This window comes from Vulpes lagopus, chromosome X (assembly GCF_018345385.1).
Source record: "Vulpes lagopus strain Blue_001 chromosome X, ASM1834538v1, whole genome shotgun sequence".
NCBI lineage: Eukaryota > Metazoa > Chordata > Mammalia > Carnivora > Canidae > Vulpes > Vulpes lagopus.
The window spans coordinates 55,684,892-55,706,175 of record NC_054848.1 but is presented as its reverse complement, the minus strand read 5'-3'; the positions used below and the strand labels follow the sequence as shown (position 1 = coordinate 55,706,175).

General features: G+C 49.1%; 1 protein-coding gene across 5 annotated transcripts in view; it reads right to left on the bottom strand.

Annotated features, from left to right (window-relative positions):
• Positions 1-20,573, bottom strand: part of LOC121483615 (homeobox protein Rhox13-like) — a 32,363-nt gene extending 11,790 nt beyond the window's left edge. Inside the window, exons 1-5 of one of the 5 annotated variants that reach the window (XR_005985752.1) lie at positions 20,028-20,571; positions 19,181-19,250; positions 11,004-11,163; positions 10,699-10,893; positions 8,736-10,071 (exon numbers count right to left, since the gene is read on the bottom strand). Coding sequence is in view for 1 of the 5 variants with exons in the window: in XM_041742312.1 (XP_041598246.1) it covers positions 11,070-11,163; positions 19,181-19,226 (140 nt within the window). In the remaining 4 variants the exon portion in view is untranslated. Of the gene's footprint in view, positions 1-8,735; positions 10,894-11,003; positions 11,164-17,081; positions 17,431-19,180; positions 19,251-20,027 lie in introns of those variants that run through there. The other 4 variants (XR_005985753.1, XR_005985751.1, XM_041742312.1 and 1 more) reach the window with 4 other exon arrangements.
• Between the last annotated feature and the right edge of the window lie 711 nt (positions 20,574-21,284).

Sequence of the window (21,284 nt, the reverse complement as noted above, 5' to 3'; positions counted from 1 at the left end):
CTGAATATTTGTGGGTTGCTCAACCTCAGAAAGGAGCTTGCAAGATGCATGCAAGTGACTGAAGACAGCACCCAGGCTAATCTATCTGAAAAAAAAAAAAAAAAAAAAACCTATTTGGTGAGAAATAATTAGCCATGTTTGGAAAATAACTTTTTTTTTTTTTAAGATTTTATTTTTAGGAGCACCTGGGTGGCTCAGTGGTTGAGCATCTGCCTTTAGCTCAGGTCGTGGTCCTGGGGACCTGGAATCAATTCCCACATCTGGCTCCCCGCAGGGAGTCTGCTTCTCCCTCTGCCTATGTCTCTGCCTCTCTCTCATTTATTTATTTATGCACGAGAGACACAGAAAGCGAGGCAGAGGGAGAAGCAGACTCCATGCAGGGAGCCCGATGCGGGACTCGATCCCAGGACTCCGGGATCACGGCCTGAGCATGAAGGCAGACACCTAACCGCTGAGCCACCCAGGCGTCCCAATAAATAAAAATCTTCAAAAGAATTCACTACTATTATTGCATAAAATATCCTATCACCACAGTATAACCTATGGCATACGTGGCATAACGGAAAGAGGCATGATTAGAAATTACACATTCTCGTTCTTTTAGAGACACTGGAAAATCTCCAGATGAAAACTATGTGATGTCTTGATTTGCATCAAAATAATCCAGGGGCATATGCAAGTGTGTTGAATTGGTGAGGGTATTGATGAAACAAGGCTGGTTCTGAATAATTGTTGAAACTGAGAGATGAATACATAAGGTTGGGATTCTCTCTGCTTTTATGTATGCCTGACATTTCACGTAATGAAAAACATGCTTTGGGGCTGTTTTTTTTTTTTTTTTAAAGTTTTATTTATTTAAGTGTTCTCTCCAGCCAACGTGGGGCTTGAACTCACAACCCTGATATCAAAGAGTCCCATGCTTTTCTGACTGAGCCAGCCAGGCACCCCTAAAAAAACATGTTCTGTTTTGTTTTTAAAATTTTCAAAGATTTATTTATTCATTTGAGAGAGAGCGAGAGAGAGCGAGAGAAAGAGAACATGAGTGGAAGGAGGGGCAGAGGAGAGGGAGAGAGAAAATCCCCAAGCAGACTGTGCGCTGAGCTCCGAGCCCAATCTCACGATCCTGAGATCATGACCGGAGCCAAAACCAAGAGTCGGATGCTCGACAGTTCAACTGAGCCACCCAGGCGCCTCTAAACAACATGTTCTTTAATGGCTGGAGTTACCAACTCAAATGCCGATGCAGGCAGGTAACATAACAGCAAGGAGAGTGGAGACGGGTAAACTGAGGAAGAACACATCTCTTTCAAAGGGGACGGCCTGTACTCAGTCCCAGCTCACTGTGCTGCAGGGGAATGTTGGGCCAAGACGGCCAGATTTTCCGGGTATTTTTCAAGATTGGCCCCAACTCCAAACGTCTATATGAAACCTTCCATTTCTTTAACTGTTGTAACTAACTGAAATAGGTCTTATTGAAAAGTGTGCCAGCCATCTAAAAGAGGTCTGTGGACTAGATTCAGGCTGCAGCTGCCAGGTTGCAACCTTTGCAGGATAAGCTAACCTTAAACAATTTTCATTGTCTGGAGCAGAAGAACGTCATCAAGAAAGTCAGAAAGAAAGAAAGAAACCAACCAACCAACCAACCAACCAACCGACACCTGGGGTGCCCGGGTGGCTCAGTCGGTTACATCTGACTCTTGGATTTGGCTCAGGTCAGGATCTCGGGGTCATGAGATGGAGCCCCAAGTCAGGCTCTTTAATCAGCAGAGTCTGCTTGAAATTCTCTCTCTCCCTCTCCCTCTGCCGCTCCCTCCGCTTGTGCTCTTGCTCTCTTTAAAGTAAATAAAAAGGGCACCTTGGGTGGCTCAGTGGTTTAGCGCCTGCCTTCAGCCCAGGGCCTGATCCTGGGGACCCCGGGATCGAGTCCCACGTCGGACTCCCTGCACGGAGCCTGCTTCTCCCTCTGCCTGTGTCTCTGCCTCTCTCTCTCTCTTTCTCTCTCTCTCTCTCTCTCTCTCTCTCTCTCTCTCTCCGTGCCTCTCATAAATAAATAAAATCTTTAAGGGATAAAAAAAATAAATACAGTAAATAAATAAAAATCTTAAAAAGAAAAAAAAAAAAAGAACCTCCGAAAGCTAACCATCCTAGGATGCCATTATTCTACCCTCCTACTTCTGTTTATAAGCCCTGCTCTCGTACATGCTTTGTTCTCTCCCTTCTGTGTCCCCCTCTGTGAGTTTCTTTATTTTCTATAAAGATTTTATTTATTTATTTATTCATGAGACACACACACACACAGAGAGAGAGGGGGGGGGCAGAGACACAGGCAGAGGGAGAAGCAGGCTCCCCCCAAGGAGCCCGATGCGAGACTCAATCCCAGACCCGGGGGATCACGCCCTGAGCCGGAGGCAGATAGATGCTCAACCGCTGAGCCACCCAGGCGTCCCTCTCTCTGAGTTTCTTTGGTTCTCACGCCACTTGCCTCATTCTTTTTTTTTTTTTTAATTTTATTATTTATTTTTCACTCACCTAGTTTTGATCTCAAATTTCTGAGCACTGAGGATGAAGACATCTGAGTGTCCAGGACAGGAGGCCCTCTGGTGATGAATCAGACCCCACAGGACCTGATCATACTTGCTGGAACATTTTGTAGCTGTTCTTAATGATAAGTGGGCATCTTGGGGAGAGTCTTAAGAAAATATTATGCCTCGGAGACAAGGTAACAGATTGGGAAGTTCAGCTTTCTCTGGAGAAGAAAAAGGGGATTTTAGGGAACTAATATCTCTTGTTGGTCAGGAAACAATTTCCTGAAGTTCAGCAGTTTTTTCAGTCTCCTAGGTTTCTTTTTCTTCTACTAAATGCAGTAAAATTTAACTGTAATACTTTTTTATTTTTTAAAGCACATACACCATGATTCCAGCCTTATTAGATTCTCTCTATACATACGTGCATCCATTCACCCCTCTTCTTTATCCTTGTGTGTGTAGGAATAGCCTTGAGGATATCAAGCAAGATTGAATATCACCAATACCAAGAGTATTTTTTCTTCCTGAGCTGTGAGTAGATTTGATCTTTCCGCTTTGGACCTCTATGAATTCCCTGAAATTTCATAATGCCAATTATCATTTATGACTAAAGGTATTATATGAAAGAATGAAAGAACAGAAATTCAAAAGATTTTAAATGTATCAATATTTTATTTTTAAGAAGATTTCTTATTTATTTGAGAGAGAGAGAGAGAGAGAGACAGAGAGAGCGCGCGTGTGCACACAGAGGGAGAGGGAGGTGACATCCCGCCAAGCACAGAGCCCAACGTGGAGCTCAATCTCAGGACTCTGAGATCATAACCTGAGCCAAAGGCAGACGGTTAACCCACTGAGCCACCCAGGTGCCCCTAAATGCATCAATATTTTAATCAAAAAATATTTTATTTACATATTCATGAGAGACACACACAGAGAGAGAGAGAGGGGCAGAGACACAAGCATAGAGAGAGAAGCAGGCTCCACGCAGGAAGCCCGACGTGGGACTCGATCCCGGGTCTCCAGGATCACGCCCTGGGGCCAGGATGGCGCTAAACCGCTGAGCCACCTGGGCTGCCCTCAATATTTTAATCTTGTTGATTTTCAAGATCCAGAAGTAAACTTCCATTCGCAGATAAGGTGCAGAACGTTCCCTTATATGTGAATTTCAAATAAGCAACAAATAATCTTTTCATAGAAGTATATCCCAAAAATTGCATAGAACATTCTTTTTTTTTTAAAGATTTTGTTCATTTATTCATGAGAGATGCACAGAGAGAGAGAGAGAGTGGGGGAGAGGCAGAGACACAGGCAGAAGGCAGGCCCCATGCAAGGAGCCTGACATGGGACTCGATCCCGGGACTCTAGGATCACCCCCTGGGCCCAAGGCAGGCGCCTAACTGCTGAGCCACCCAGGGATCCTCTGCATGGGACATTCTTATTGAAAAATATATTGTTGTTTATCTGTAATTAAGATGTTCTTAAGTATCTTAAAAAAAAAAAAAAAAGGACCACCTGGGAGGCTCAACTGGTTGATTGCCTGCCTTTGGTTTGGGTCAAATAATCTCAGGGGCCTGGGATGGAGCCCCACATTGGGCTCCCTGCTCAGTGGGGAGCCCGCTTCTCCCTCTCCCTCTGCCCCTCTGCCCCCGGCTTGTGCACTCTGTCTCTCAAGTAAATAAATAAAATCTTTTCGAAGCTGCAATTCAGGGCGCCTGAGTGCCTCAGGCGGTTAAGCATCTGCCTTCCACTCAGGTCATGATCCTGGGGTCCTGGGATGGATTGCCACATTGGGCTCTCTGATCAGCAGGGAGCCTGCTTCTCCCTCTCCCTCTCTCTGCCACTCCCACGCTTATGCTCTCTCTGTCTCTCTCTCTCTCATAGTCTCTGTCAAATAAATAAATACAATATTTAAAAAAATGTAATTCAGCCTCCTGTATTTTTCTACTAAATAATGCAACTGTAATATAAACATACTGCCATTTCCATAGAAAATATTTTCAATACTTGGTAATTTTTCCCCATTCCGTTCAGATTTTTCTTTTTTCTTTTTTTTTTTTAAAAGATTTTATTCATTCATTCATGAGAGGCACACACAGAGAGAGGCAGAGACACAGGCAGAGGGAGAAGCAGGCTCCCCGCAGGGAACCCGATGCGGACTCGATCCCCAGAACTGGGGATCATGTCCGGAGCCACAGGCAGATGCTCAACCAGTGAGCCACCCAGGCGCCCCGAGAGAGTTTTCTTTGAATTCAGAAGAGATTAAGAAACTTGCGGGCAGCCCCGGTGGCTCAGCGGTTTAGCGCCGCCTGCAGCCCGGGGCGTGATCCCGGACACCCGGGATGGAGTCCCATGTGGGGCTCCCTGCACGGAGCCTGCTCCTCCTCTGCCTGTGTCTCTGCCTCTGTGTGTGTGTCGCTCGTTAATTAGTAATAATAATAATAATAATAATGAACCTTTTAAAAAAATTTGGACTTCAACTTGAGCCATTCGTATATTACATGCGTATATACATATATATATACACACACACACGCATCTATACACGACGGAGCACGCACCCTATATTATGGAACACGTGATACACGCACGCACACACCTTAATGCAAAAGCTGATGAATTGACTGTCCTGTCCAACTGGCTCTCTGTGAAGTGTCTTGTGGCCCATCGCCCTTCCCTTCCGTCATTTCGGGCAGCTGGCTGAGAAAAGACGCGGTGTCCTGTTCAGCGTAGACTCCAAGAGGCTCCTGAGCATCCGGAAGGATGCAGGGATCTCGTTGGCTCCGTGGCGCATTTGCGTGGATGCACACAGCGGCTCCCGTCAGGGCAGGAGCCCGCCCTAAGGGCCTGTGGACTTTGCGGCGCTGGTCCCAAGTCTCTGCGGTGGGCAGATCCGTGGCATCGAAGCCTGGAAGCCAGGGCACCGCTCGCGGCAACAGCGGCTCCAGTGGCCGCTTTTCACCGCCCCGAGCCCGAGGCTTCGGACTCCGGACTCGGGACTCCGAGCGGCAGCGTCGCATTTGCTCTAAGAGCGCGGAGCGCAGCGGGTCCGCCGGGTCCCCGCGGGCCCGCTGCTGTCCCCCGCGCAGCTGAGCCGTCGGTGGGGCGGCCTCGCCCCAGGCTCCCCACACCGGTCCTGCCGATCCGTCCGCGGCCTCGCTCTCCAGGGCCCGCCCTGCGCACCGCGGGGCACGCCCTCGCCTCCGCCGGGCCGCGGTACCCGCGCGCGCCTGCGAGTTGGGGGCGACGGCAGGGCCTGGCCTCGGGGGCGAGGAGAGAGGGCAGGCATCGTGGCCCGGAAGAGCCCGCCTGCCTTCAGAGGCCCCTTCACCATTCATCCCGCTCTGGAATGATCCTATTTGGGCGTTTTCTGCCTGCCTTGCACTCAGTTTCCTCCTCGTCTTCAATCCATCTAGGACAAGCCCTTATAAATCCCTAGATCCTTAGATCCTCACTCTTACTCAAGTCCCTTCGTAAGGGACCTGCCACCTCCCGAATTGGAGCAGACGCGGCCAGGCAGCTCCCACCTACTAGAATTTACTTATTTTAATTTTAATTTTCTTTCTTTCTTTCTTTCTTTCTTTCTTTCTTTCTTTCTTTCTTTCTTTCTTTCTTTTCTTCTTTCTTTCTTTCTTTTTCTTTCTTTCTTTCTTTCTTTCTTTCTTTCTTTCTTTCTTTCTTTCTTTCTCTTTCTTTCTTTCTTTCTTTCTTTCTTTCTTTCCCTCCCTCTCTCTCTCTCTTCCTTCCTTCCTTCCTTTTTTTTTTCCAGCCAGATCAGGCGAATCAACCCTGGTGATCAGTGGGGTGACAGATGCTGCAGCCAGATCCCCTCCACATTAGGAATTTACTTGTTCTATGTTATCTTTCCAGAGTATGTGTGTGATACACACACATATATAATTATATATATAATTATTTTTTGCCACTAGATTAAAGCTCATGGAGCTTTAAGGAGTCCTATTTTTTTTAAAGTTTTTTATTTTAATTCCAGTATAGTTAACATACAATGTTCTATTAGTTTCAAGTGTAGGATATAGTGATTCAACAATTCTATACATGATTCAGTTGCCCATCATGACATGTGTACTCTAGGAGCTCTGTTTTATTCATCACAGAACTCGAAGTGCCTGGCACTAAGGAGGCACTCGACCACTGCTTATGGGATGATGAACAAACATCTCTGGCTTGAGATAATAACACGATTTGTGAATGCGAATTCTTTGATGTGAGTTGGGGAGGGTGGAGAGTTAAAGCAGCAGAGTAGAACAAAAGACCTTCCTAAGCGCTCTATAAACTTAGCTATTGTTCCTCTAATGATGGTTAGCTATTTTTCCTATTATTATTGCTGTAGGTGTTCTTTTATGTTCAAAACGATTTTATTCAGGACACACACACACACACACACACACACACACGGAGAGAGGTAGAGACATAGGCAGAGGGAAAAGCAGACTGGGGAGGGGTGGTGGGGGTGGTGGGGGTGGGGGTGGAGGCCAAGGTGGACTGGATCCCAAGAAGCTCAACCACTGAGCCACCCAGGCGCCCTCGATGTTCTTTTAAATGTCCTCCTTCACCTGGTGTTATTTATCAGCTCCTCCCCTCTCCTCTATTTGGGTCTATTTTAATTTTTTTCAGGGGATCCCTGGGTGGCTCAGCGGTTTAGCTCCTGCCTTCACCCCAGGGTGTGATCCTGGAGTTCCGGGATTGAGTCCCACATCGGGCTCCCTGCATGGAGTCTGCTTCTCCCTCTGCATGTGTCTCTGCCTCTCTCTCTCTCTCTGTGTCTGTCATGAATAAATAAATGAAATCTTAAAAAGAAAAAGAAAAAAATTTTTTCAGCTTTATTGAGGTATAAAAGAAAAATTAAAATTTCAAATACTTAAGGTTAAAACTTGATATTTTGATGTATGTATACATGGTGAAAAGATTGCCAAAATAAAGGGAATTAACATATCTATCACCTCCCTGGTTGCCTTTTATTTCTGGTAACAACACTTAAGATCCACTCTCTTAGTGAATCTCAAGTATCAAGACCATGTTATTAACGAAATCACCATGCTGTACATTCAATCTCCAGAGCGTATTAATGTTGCATAATTGAAATTTGGTGCCCTTGGTCCAACATCTCCACGTTTTCCCTAAACCCCAACTCCTAAAACCACCATTCCGCGCTCTGCTTCTAGGAGTTGAATTCTTTTATTTATTTTTCTTTAAATATTTTATTTCCTTATTCATGAATGACACACACACACACACACACACAGAGAGAGAGAGAGAGAGAGAGAGAGAGAGGCAGAGACACAGGCAGAGTGAAAAGCAGGCTCCACGTAGGGAGCCCCACTTGGGACTTGATCCTGGGACCCCAGGATCGCGCCCGGAGCCGAAGGCAGGCGCCCAACCGCTGAGCCACCCAGGGGTCCCCAGGAGTTGGATTCTTTTAGATTTTACATATAAATGGGATCATGCAGGTTGTCTTTCTGTGTCTGGCTTATTTAATAATTCAAAATAACTTCCTCCAGGTTCATCCAAGTTTTTATAAATGGCATTTCCTAATTTTTAAAGCCCAAATGATATTCCATTATATATATATAGATAGATAGATAGATAGATAGATACATACATACATACACATATTTAAGTATGTGTATATATATATATTCACCACATGGAGCCACTAACCGTGGTGATTTTGTCATAATGCACTAATGTAACAGACATAATTTAAAGAAAAAAGTCCATGGAATTTTACTCTTAACACTGCAGTATAGCAGAGGAACCTGCAGTTCCAGGCTCCTCCAGACTGGGATTCAGCAGCCAAATGATACAGCTCCCTGGAACAAACCTGAAGGGTCCATGGTGCCCTGAGATAGGGCAGAGAACACAAAATCTGCAGTGCTTTATTGCCACTTGCAATCATCAGCAGTAATAGTTAAATTGGGGCTATCTCTGATTTCACCCTCACCCTCTGAAGGCTAGAATTCTACGTGCAGATGCCTCCCAAGACTTCTGTATTTTATCAATGCAGACACAATAAAGCTTCAGTTCTAGAAATGTTTAAAAAGATTTTATTTATTTGACAGAGAGACAGGAGAGGAGAGGAGAGGAGAGGAGAGGAGAGGAGAGGAGAGGAGAGGAGAGGGAGAAAGAGAAAGCATAAGCAGGGGGAGCTGCAGAGGGAGAGGTAGACGCAGGCTCCCTGCTGAGCGGGGAGCTCCACTGGTTCCATAGGACCCCAAGATCATGACTTGAGCCAAAGGCAGACGCTTATCCGACTGAGCCACCCAGGTGCCTCTTAAATTCTAAAAATACCGCCCGTAAAAAGTTATTTTTTAGGCCACCAGAAAACTCTAAATGTAGGCGCCTGGGCCATGATTCCAACAGATTGTTGTTGTTTTTAAAGATTTTATTTATATATTCGTGAGAGACACAGGAGAGAGAGAGAGAGAGAGGCAGAGACACAGACAGAGGGAGAGGCAGGCTCCATGCAGAAAGCCCGACGTGGGATCGAACCCGGAACCCCGGGATCACGCCCTGGGCCAAAGGCAGACCGTCTCTCAACCGCTGAGCCACCCAGGCATCCCTCCAACAGATTGTTGCTGCTATTTCGAGGCTCGGATTGCGCTGTGGTTATGGAGGCGAAGTGTCTAAGTTTTTTGGAAACTCCATACTATAAAGGTGTAGAGATGAAAAGACATACTGTCTTGAGTTTCATTCATTTCTTAAAAGGTTGTTTTTGTTTGTTTGGTTGGTTTTTGCTTTTGTCTGTTAAGTAATCTCGACAGCCAACAGGGGCCTCAAACACACAACCTGGAGATCGAGAGTCCCATGCTCCAACTGCCTGAGGCAGCCAGGTGCCCTGCCCTTGAGTTTCTCTTAAATGATCACAGCCAGAAGAGAAGTATGGGCAGAGGAGAGGAAGATAAAAGGAAACAATGGAGGGAGGGACGGAGAAGACAGGAGTAGATGATGGAGGAAGGAAGAAAGGAGGGAGGAAGGGGAGGGGGGAGAGAGAAAAGAGAGAAGAAAGGAGAGAGAAAGGGAAACCACCTTTCCATACTTCCTAAGAATTCTGTGAGGTGATTATCATTATTTTAGGGAACACTGGTAGTAGTAGGAATAGTTGCCCTATTTTCGGTTGGGGAAAAGGCGGCGAGAGACAGTCAGGCCTGCCAGTGTCACACAGTGAGCGGATAGCAGGAAAGCGGAAGGAGTGAAACTGTGCCCTGAAACCAGATGCAAGCGCTCCCAGTCCAGAGCCTGCTTACTTTCCTCAATTCCCTGGTCTTCCCTAGAAGATTTCTTGAGGTGGGAGCGGGTGGTGAGGGGCACCGTCTCCACTCGAGCCCATGCAAGTGCACACGTGACTTAGATAGATGCCACTACACACACAGAATTTTACATTCCAACTCAAGGGGACCTCCGATGTACCTGGTGGACAGCGGTGGCCTCCAAGCAGGGACTCTGGCTCTGGACCTGGGAGCCCACCCCCACTAACCGCAAGGAACTGAACCAAGAACCAGCTGAGAGAATCGCAAGATAGAAACTCATCCTAAAACACTGCTTCCGCCAGGGCTCCCCCTGGCCCAAAACTCTCTCACTTTAACCATCATCCCAGACACACACGTTCCAACGCCCTCCTTGAATTCACACACACACACACACACACACACACACACACACACACACCCCTAACATGTAAACTCTACGTGCCCCTCAGTACTACAGAGTTCTCTGCAGACACCTGTCTAGCTTCCTCTCCAGGCCACACTCCAGAGCCACCCTGGCTGTGTCTGGGTCCCCTGAGATGAGCTGTATGCTTCTTCCCTCCTGGGGCTGCTCCTACTACCCCCTTGCACTGAGGTTCCATGCACGGCCTGCTTAGCATTTGCGGAACTTGGACTCCCTCTGAGGTGTAAGGGAAACCCCCACTGCTCCCCAAAAGCCCAATGTGCTTCTACCCGTGGCTGCGAGGAACAGTCTCTTCAGAAGTTTGTATCCTGCCCCACCTCCACCAAGCTCTGCACCTTGTCAAAGTCACGGACACTCTCTAGGCCTTCGCTGCCTTGGTTAAGGAAAAAAGTGAGGCCTCCACCGCCCCCAGCCACCCAAACCCCCTTCCCTCCTCGGGACAGTGGTAGGATTGAGAGCCAGGCCCTGGGGCACAGTGGGCACTCACAGGAGGTCACCAGCATGAGCAAGCACAGCTAGGTTGGCTCCACAGGCTCTCACAGCTGCTCAGGAGCAGGGGCGAGGCTCCACGTCCCGCACCTCCGATCATGGTGAGGGCCCAGGTACAGCCTGACCCCACACGGTCCTGACCCCTTCTTAGCTCCAGCATCAGCTCCAGGTGTCTGAGCACTCCCCGTGGGCCCTGTGTGAATCAATGGAAATGGCACAGCTCAGGAGAGCAGGGGCCAGCATGAGCCCCATGCTACAGAGGGGCGGCATGGGACGCATAGAGATGTCAGCTGATTTATTTACCTGGGGCACAGACAGAGCCAGTTAGAGGTGGTGGGACTCCCATCAGTCTCTGCTTCTTTCTCTCACGTGGGCTGATGTCTCTCCCCAGCCTGGGAGGGGCACGATGCACAGCGGAGGAGTCTGGACCAGAGACGCTCCCCACGCTGCCTGGCAGAGGGCCCTGTAAACACAGCAGCCAAAGAGGTTTATGGACTGAAGCCTACGGAGGTACAATGAGACCTGGTGGCTCAGCGGGTGGAGCGGGCAACTCTTGGTCTTGGAGTCACGGGCCCCAGCCCCACACTGGGTGTGGAGAGGACTTGAAAAAAATCAGAAAAACAGAAAGTCTCCCCCCCACCCCCAAAGACAGGTAGGGCAAAGACAGACCTGATAGTCACAGGATAGCGTGCTGTCCTCATTGCCATCTGCCAGTGAGTGACCATCACCTCGCTGCTCTCACGGACCCTCGTTAATGAATAAACACAAATGGACTGAAATCGGAAATGTGTGACGGCAAGGTATGGCCACCGGGAATATGTGATTTTTGTGACTCTCGGTGAGTTCGGCCACACCCTGGTGAGGTAGTTGTTGCTGCTATCCTTTTACAGATGGGGAAACCAGGGTAAAGTGAGAATAAGCAACTCCACAGGTCAGCCAGCTAACAAGGGGTGGGCGAGCCGGGGTGCAGGTTGCAGCCGAATGGCTCCAGAGCCCCCTCGCATGACGCCGGCCCACGGAACCATGACTCGTGGCTGTTTTTGCTGAGGATGATGCTCCATTCCGGTTTTAAAATGTGCGACGTGTGAAGAAGGTTAAGTACACATTTTAATAAGTAAACGCTACCCACAACCGATGCCCAGGTAGGGCGATGTATGGCAAGGCTCACGTGAGTGACTGAAGGAGAGCACCCAGGAGTGAACACTCCGTGGCGCCCTGAGACAGGAAAGAACCTGCCACGGATATCGTAGGTAGTCGAACACAAAGAGGAGGAAAACCCTTGTAGGTCTCTCACGCAGTAACTGATCTCAAGTCCACAGCTGTGCCTTGGGTCCAGTCGGGCCAAGGGGGCGTGGGGTGGGGTGGGCGCCTGTGGCACCCAACAAGGGGCCAACCTGGGGAGGAAACATTGGGTGCGAGCCAGGAGGAGGCAGTCCTACTGCCATCCCTTACCACCTCTTTGAAAATGAATCGGTCCACAGACCTTGTGTAGTTAGTTTCTTGCCCCTCCTGCAGGAGCACGGGGCAAGGGGCGCGCTTCCATCCCCTTAGGCACAGTTAGTGAGGCACCTAGGGCCCGAGATGCGTTTTAGGAGCCCACAGAAATGAGGCAGCTTCTGATTTCAATTTTTTTTCAAAGATTTTTTATTTATTTAATATAAACACAGAGAGGAGAGAGAGAGGCAGAGACACAGGCAGAGGGAGAAGCAGACTCCATGCAGGGAGCCCGATGTGGGACTCGATCCCGGGTCTCCAGGATCACGCCCTGGGCCGAAGGCGCCGCTAAACCGCTGAGCCACCCAGCTTCTGATGGAGTTCAAATGGAGTTGGAGGAGTGAGGCTGTGCGGTAAACGTAGGGTAAGTCAAGTCCGTTGTCCCGCACAGGACCCGTTGTTAGGAGCTATGTTCAAAATTCAGGATATTAACAAAAGTGCTGGGGCATCTGTAAAACAGCTCTGGGGGCAGCCCCGGTGGCTCAGTGGTTTAGCGCCGCCATCGGCCCCGGGGCGCGATCCTGGGGTCCGGAATCGAGTCCCACGTCGGGCTCCCTGCACGGAGCCTGCTTCTCCCTCTGCCTGTGTCTCTGCCTCCTCTCTCTCTGTGTCTCTCATGAATATATAAATAACATCTTTGAAACACACACACGAAGAAAAACTAAGGGGAGGAGGGAAAGGGGTGGGGGAGAAATGGCGGCAAGAAAGTGGGTGGGTCATCACCCCGATCCCAAGGGTCCCACCCTAAGGGCCAGACATGCATGCTTGTCTAGAGCATCTGGGCAGAGGCATAGATGCTGAGCCCAAACGGGATTCAGGATCCATGGTTGCAATGAGAGCAACAAAGGTTTGAGCCAAAGGCCTGGGAAAAACGCAACCAAGCCGGAGCTCGTACAGTTCCAGCAGACCAGGAACGCCCTGAGCGCTGTGCGGGTTCGGAGCCCTGTACTGAGACGGGGCTTCATTACTCAAATTCTAGAGGCGCCGGACATTCTCAAGGCGCAAGCTCGGTTTTCTGTGCATAGTGCCCGTCTGAGCACCAGGCACGCTCAGAAGACTCGAGTCCAAGCTTCTGTTCTCGGGTACCCGGGGGTCTGGGCGGGGGGCGGGGGGAGAGTCTGGCGGGCTCTGACTTGAGGCGCCTCACAGAAAAACCTCCAAGTGGCACCTCGGAGCCCGTGACATTCGTCGGATGCCTATTCCCTGCCTAGTCGCCGCCGCTGGATACGCAGGGCCGGCCCAAGAGACATTCTCCCAACGCTTCTTCTGCAAGGGCTCCAGAGCTAGGGGGAGGTCTGCCTCTCAGCCGACCCAGATTTGGGGCGCAGGAGCCAAGCTGGGACTTGAAGAAGACTCAACCTAGGACTCTCGGTCCTAGGCTAGAAGAAGACTCTCGCTAGGCATTGACCGACGGATGCACTGGGCAAAGAAAGTGCTCCCCACCGGAGCTCTCCCTGCAAGTGCACCGCCCAGGGGGTGCCAAGCCCAGCCGCATGCGCACCTCGGCGAGCCCACCCCGCCCCCCTCCGGAGGGGGTGTATATAGATAGAGAGAGGCCCTCTGCTCAGAAGCGGGGGAGCCTGACAACGCGAGGACCGCTCCGCTCCGTGGGAGCCTGGCGGCACGGCACCTCTCTGCGCCCGACCCACGGATCCAGGAGGACCCAGCGCGGGATCTGCAGGGAACAGCGCGAGGGCTATGGAGCCTCTGAGCCGACGCAGGGACGAAGTCATGGGCTTCCTCGGCCCGGGAGTCGACGAGGGCGGGGAAGAGCCGCAGGGTCGGTGGCGGTTGGGACACGTGCCCCCATCAAGCCCCAGAAACGAAGGTTCCCTGGGCGAGGGGAGCAGGCCCGACGCCCCGCAGATGCTGCTGCCCCTTGCCTCCCGCCTCCCACAGCCCAGGCTCCGATGCCCTGATCTCTCCGTGTGGATTTCCTCCTTTGCAGAAACCCAGCCTGTGGCCGTGTCGCTGACCCAGGAGGGAGCGGCGGCCGAGTTCACACCTGACCACGGCGGGGGAGCAGACCAGGTCATGGAGGAAGCTGACGGCGAGGGTGACGGTGACGGCGAGGGTGACGGTCAGGGCCAGCGCGACGGTGACGGTCAGGGCCAGCGCGACGGTGACGGTCAGGGCCAGCGCGACGGTGACGACGGTCAGGGCCAGCGCGACGGTGACGGTGAAGGCCAGCGCCACGGCGAGGAGGCAATGGGTGACGAGGCCGCGGGATCTCCACTGCCGGCGGGCGACGGGACCCCCCAGAGGCACGGCGACCAGGGCCCAGTGCCAGGGCAGCCGCCCCAGGCCACCGTCGCGTGTCCCCTGCCGGGCAACGGGCAGCAGGCGGGCCAGCGCATCGTGTTCAGCCGCGTGCAGCTGCATGAGCTGGAGAGCGTGTTCCAGCGCACCCAGTACCCCAGCGCGCCTACGCGGTAAGCCTGCTGCCCGCGGGGCGCCGGGGAGGGGGAGGGCCTGGGACCGGTTATCACCCGTCTCTCTCCTCGAGGCTGAAGTCTAAGCTACCGGCCTCGAGGCGGCGGGGGGCCAGCTGGGCACTCGGGGCTCCGGGCTCGGCCTTGGGCTCTTGGGCTCGGCCTTGGGCGGTTGTCGGGAGCCCAGCGCTCTGTGGGCGGGGCCAGGGCGGCGAGGGCGGAAGTTAAGCCCATGTGCTCCCGCCAGCGCGTCCACCAGCTGGTAACATAAACAAGTCCCGCGGAACACCGTGGGCGAGAGGCGAGGGGGGGAGGGCGCAACCGGCTTAGGATCCTACTAAGGTGGTTTAAAATCCTGATGGGGCAGCCCGGGTGGCTCAGAGGTTTGGCGCCGCCTTCCGCCCAGGGCACGATCCTGGAGACCGGCATGGAGTCCCACGTGGGCTCCCCGCATGGAGCCTGCTTCTCCCTCTGCCTGTGTCTCTGCCCCCCCCCTCTCTCTCTCTGTGTGTGTGTGTGTGTGTGTGTGTGTGTGTGTGTCTCCAATGAATGAATGAATACATAAATAAATAAAATCCTGATCAGTCCTCTCGTCCTCAAATATTTCTGCGCTGATTTCTAAAATCTTATTTGGTTGAAGGAATCTCTACGCCCACCGTAGGGCCCCTGAACCGCCTTGTACATTTTTTTAAGTAGCTATGTCATATTTTAAAAAGATTTTTATTTATTTATTCATGAGAGACACAAAGAGAGAGAGAGGCAGAGGGAGAAGCAGGCTCCACGCAGGAAGCCTGACGTGGGACTCTATCCTCGGTCTCCAGGATCACAGCCTGGGCTGAAGGCAGGCGCTAAACCGCTGACACACCCGGGCTGCCCGCGTTGTACGTTTTTAAACACTGCAGCTGAAAAACTATCTGGATGAGTGAATATTCTGCATGCCCTGAAATTTTGCTCAAGGGTCTTTGAAAATCTTAAAATTAAAAAAAAAAAAGAAAGAAAGAAAAGAAAAGAAAAGAAAAGAAAAGAAAAGAAAAGAAAAGAAAAGAAAAAGGGGGCGCCTGGCTGGCTCAGTCAGTAGAGAATGTGACTCTTGATTTGGGGTGGGAAGTTGGAGCTCCACGCCGGCTGTAGATATTCTTTGAAAATAAAATCTGAGGGCGCCTGGGTGGCTCCGTGGGTTAGGCTTCTGCCTTCTTCATCTGAGGTCAGGATCCCAGAGTCCTGGGATTGAACCCCAAGTGGGGCTGGCTCCCTGCTCGGCAGGGAGTCTGCTTCTCCCTCTCCTCTGCCCCTGCTCCCGTGCACTTGCTCTCTCTCTCTCTCTCTCTCTCTCTCTCTCTCACTGTCTCTCAAATAAATACGTAAAATCTTTGAAAAAAATAAAAATTAAATCTAAATAGAAATTAAATTTTGCTTGAGGGAAAAGTGCCCCAGAAAAGGAAGCCTCGGGGATCTCTGGGTGGCGCAGCGGTTTGGCGCCTGCCTTTGGCCCAGGGCGCGATCCTGGAGACCTGGGATCGAATCCCACATCGGGCTCCCGGTGCATGGAGCCTGCTTCTCCCTCTGCCTGTGTCTCTCTGCCTCTCTCTCTCTCTCTCTCTGTGACTATCATAAATAAAAATTAAAAAAATATATATATATATATTTAAAAAAAAGGAAAAGGAAGCCTCAAGCTAGCCATTACAGAACAGTGTGTGTGTGGGGGGGTATGGTTTCTGCGGCCGTCCTCGGGGACAGGCGAGGGGGGGATTTAGTGATACCCACACTTTAAATGTTTTTTTTTTAATTTGTTATTTATTTATGATAGTCACACACACACACAGAGAGAGAGAGAGAGGCAGAGACACAGGCAGAGGGAGAAGCAGGCTCCATGCACCGGGAGCCTGACATGGGATTCGATCCCGGGTCTTCAGGATCGTGCCCTGGGCCAAAGGCAGGTGCCAAGCCGCTGCGCCACCCAGGGATCCCGATACCCACACTTTAAACACATCCAAAGAATGAACAGCGGTTTGCGCCATCCCTTAGCACCCAGCAGCAATGTACTCCAACTTGATCATCGCTGAGAGAGGGAGGGAGGGAGAGAGAGAGAGAGAGAGAGAGAGAGGGAGATGGATGGGCGGCACCTTGTTTTAGGGCTCTAATCCCATAAAATGGGTAAGAGCAACGACTGAAAGTCCATAGAGGTAGTTCCTCAGGCATTTTTATTCATTTTCAAGTTGGTAACACTAAAAGACACTGCATCAGAGTATCGTGTGTTCTTGGGGACTGTGCCTCCTTTACCCGCGAGACTTGGCTTTCCTGAAATTCTCTGTCAACTGAATCTCGCTGTAAATCCTGAAATGGTGTGACTTTTCCCAGTGTAGAGACTGGTTCAGAAAAATGCCACTGACATTCCCCCCCACCCCAAAAAAAAACTTTTTAAAGAGAGGAACAAAATACACTGTATTTTATTTAAACCACCCCCAACTCCACATACTGAATACTTGTGATTTTCTCCCCTCAGCCAGGAGCTTGCAAGATTCATGGATGTGTCTGAAGCCAGAGTGCAGGTCAGTAAACCTCAAAAAAACAAGGTGGCTGGGAGGCATTCTAAAACCGGCATCAGGACTTGGGCACCGTTGTCCTAGAGAGAGCTTCTCACCTTCCTGAGTTTTTGTTGCCTTTTCTAGATTTGGGAAGGGAGTGTTGAACTTTTGGGTCTGGGGCGGGAGGGGGGATTGGGGGAAGGCGGAGGGCGGGGGGAACATGGGATACCTAAAGCCCAGGTTTTGGAAATTGCCCATTTCCAGAGGGAATGTCATATCCTAAAAGGAATGAAAAAATTAGTATAGTAGGGGATCGCTTATATACAAATCTACATATACGTTTGTATTAACTGTACCTTATGTATCCTTTTAGATGTCACTGAATTAGACGAATAATACACATATTTATATAGATTTTTAAATGTAGTATAAATAGGGACGCCTGGGTGGCTCAGCGGTTGAGCGTCTGTCTGCCTGTGGCTCAGGGCGTGTGATCCCAGAGTCCTCGGATCGAGTCCCACATGGGGCTCCCGGAATGGAGCCTGCTTATCCCTGTGCCTGTGTCTCTGCCTCTCTCTCTGTGCGTCTCTCACGAATAAATAAAGAGCATCTTTAAAAACTAAATAAATAAATAAATAGAAATAGAAAGATAATCACAAGTATAGATCATATACAGTATATGTGCTGTTTTTGTAAGCAATATAGATCTATATACTAACATATACTTTATATATATTATAAATATGGAATGTAGTAACATAAATTATAGAATACATAAAATACATTTAATTTGTAGAACATATGCCTATATATTTATCTAATACAGAATATGTATTTTTTAAAAAGATTTATGTATTTATTTATTTACTTATTTATTTATGACAGACATAGAGAGAGAGAGAGAGAGAGAGAGAGAGAGAGAGAGAGGCATAGACACAGGAGGAAGGAGAAGCAGGCTGTATGCCGGGAGCCCTACGCGGGACTCGATCCCGGGACTCCAGGATATGTATTTGATATGTTAAGTGTACATGTAAAAAATATGCAGGATACCAAAAGCATATTCTTTTCTTTTCCTAAGTATCTCCTTTTTTTTTTTGTTCCCCGTATATTTTTTTATTGGAGTTCCTGAGTATCTCCTATAGCAGACAAATACCATAGATATCCATAGGGCATCATTGCTATAGCCAACATAAAATACATTTATAGAAGTCATATACAATTCATATAATTATCACCCGTATTGATAGTCATCTGTAACATAGAATTGCCGTATAATCCTTGTATAATAATATAGCCAATAGCGTGTTCCTTACTGTATTAATTACGGATCACATACGGATCAATGGGATCCCTGGGTGGCTTGGCGGTTTGGCGCCTGCCTTTGGCCCAGGCCGTGATCCTGGAGACCCGGGATCGAGTCCCACATCGGGCTCCCTGCATGGAGCCTGCTTCTCCCTCTGCCTATGTCTCTGCCTCTCTCTGTGTCTCTCATGAATGAATAAATAAATAAAATCTTAAAAAAAAATACGAATCAATGGTCATGTACTATGAATTGATGTTATTCATTAGCACATCAATATGTTGATATCGTAAGATCATTATGTGGTATTAATGGTTCTCTAGAATATAGTCATCGTGTATTATTTGATCAGTATAATATGGTGGCATATTTATGGAGTTCATATATATATTTATGTATAAATTACTTACAGGTAACTTGGAGACACCAGTAGATATTGTACATAATTTTACATATACATATATATGTATATATATATATACTTAAAAGAAGGCAGAGACGCAGGCAGAGAGAGAGCAGGCTCCTCGCAGGGAGCCCGATGCGGGACTCCACCCCGGGAGTCCAGGGTCACGCCCTGAGCGGAAGGCACAAACGCTCAACCACTGAGCCACCCAGGTGTCCCTATAGATAACGTATTTAGATAGAGCACATTTTATAATACTATATACTTAAACATATGTATTTTATAGAACTATAAAGAAATCAATGCCCAAAAGCACACATACTCACACAGAGCGCATCTTCTGAACGGGTTATCATTTAGGCGACACTTCATTGTCGGGACACATCCAGATGGAGTCTGAAGTAGAAATCGTTCACATTAATGCACCAAGGAGTTTAATTAGACTAATCTACTGAAAACAAGCATAAGCTCTTTGCATAAGGAGTGAATTGACAAATATTTGGGCATTGGCTTCGGGGAAGATGTCACACCTATGACACAGCAGAGAAGCAAGAACCTTACGTCCAGTTAAGCTGAGACTTATGGGGAGGGTGTAGCATAAAGTACAACTGCCTAGGCCTCCTGCTATTGGTGTTCACTTTTAATATATGATATTTTTGTTCTAGGAGTCACACGAAAGCAATGTTATCTTTCAATTATAAAATTACTGTAATTTAGTTTTAATCTTATTTTTATTTTTCATTTTATTTTAAAAGTTCAGAAATGTATTTATTTTTACTATTACTGCTTTTAGGCTTTTTGTGCAAGTGCCCGGAACTCCTGCTGTATTTGGTTGTTGTTGTGGTGGTGGTGGTGGTGGTTTTATATGTATGATTTCTTGCTCTAGGATTCAGGTAAAGGGAATTTCACTTTGTTTAAAAGAGATTTTATTGATTTATTCCTGACAGACAGAGAGAGAGGGGCACAGACACACAGGCAGAGAGGGAGAAGCAGGCTCCATGCAGGGAGCCTGACGTGGGACTCGATCCTGGGTCTCCAGGATCACGCCCTGGGCCGAAGGCGGCGCTAAACCACTGAGCCACCCGGGCTGCCCAGGAATTTCACTTTTTAATTCAAAGAAAGAAAGAAAGAAAGAAAGAAGATTGCATTTAAAAGCTTTTAAATTTCATTTACTTAGTTTTAGAGCTATTGCTTTGAAGGGTTTGGTAAAGAGGTGTGGAGAGTGGCAGGGCTACTTCTTCATTTTCTGGAACTCCTGGATGCGTCAGCCTGAAAACACTGCTAGACAGTAGGTTGTGCATTATGGTGGAGATGCCCCGGTGCAACCTTTGAAATCTGTCTAAAAGACAAAAGAAACGGAAACAACAATTTCAAACAGGGTTCCACCAACCTAACAAAGGTGGAGGCCAGTCTAACCAGGTGGAAGCCATCCTAACACAGGTGGAAGCATAAGGCGTGACCTGTGCCTCTTGGATGTGACTCACGTTCCAATTTCTGAAACTACCAAATGCACTGGTGAAGATTCCGTTTGGGAATGTCTGACACCTGTGATTTTTATCGTCCTTTGCTTGTCCTTTTAGGAAGAGATTGTGTGGAATTGGTCACTAGTGGGGACTGGCTCTTAGCTCAGGCTGGGTTCTGCCGGGGGCAACTGGAAAGACTTTGTCCTTGGCTCAGTCAGGGACGGCTCACTTGTGGCTCGATGGATCAAGGGGTGATTGAAACCACAGAAAGCCTAAGTGGAATCAAAGGATAATTTGGGGGAAAAAAGAGCAATAAGAGGGAAAGAATGGAAAAGAAAACTCAGGGTGGGCTTGTTAGCTCTGCCGCGTGCACAGGGTCTACTTCTGTGAAGGAAAGGGGCTGCAGAAGTGGACACGGGGAGGCCACCCAGGCAGCCCAGCAAAGCAGGCCCCGGAGAGCAAGGGGCCGGGCTGCGGCGAAGCAGGCGTGGCCAGGGCTGGGGAGGCCCAGGCCCCTCTGCTCTGTCAAGCGGGCCAAGCAAGCTCAGAGAAGGCAGACACCCTTGAGTGTGGGTGGGTTGGGGACGCCTGGGTGGCTCAGTGGTTGAGCGTCTGCCTTTGGCCCAGGGCGTGATCCTGAGTCACGGGATCGAGTCCCAAATCAGGTTCCCTGCATGGAGCCTGCTTCTCCCTCTGCCTATGTCTCTGCCTCTCTGTGTGTGTGTGTGTCTCTCACTAGTAAATAAATAAAATCTTATTTAAAAAAAGTGGGGGTGGGTTGATTTTCCCCTCCATGGGCTTGCATAATGCTCTCTCAGTGGGGTTCTGAAGGGCAAAGGACCCACAAGAAACAAATGAGGAAAAACACCTAATGTCCTCTTCCCTTTGCAAACTCTACAGCATGGATTTTCGCACAAGTTTTCCCCAGTTTTTTTTTTAAGATTATTTATTTATTTATTCACGACAG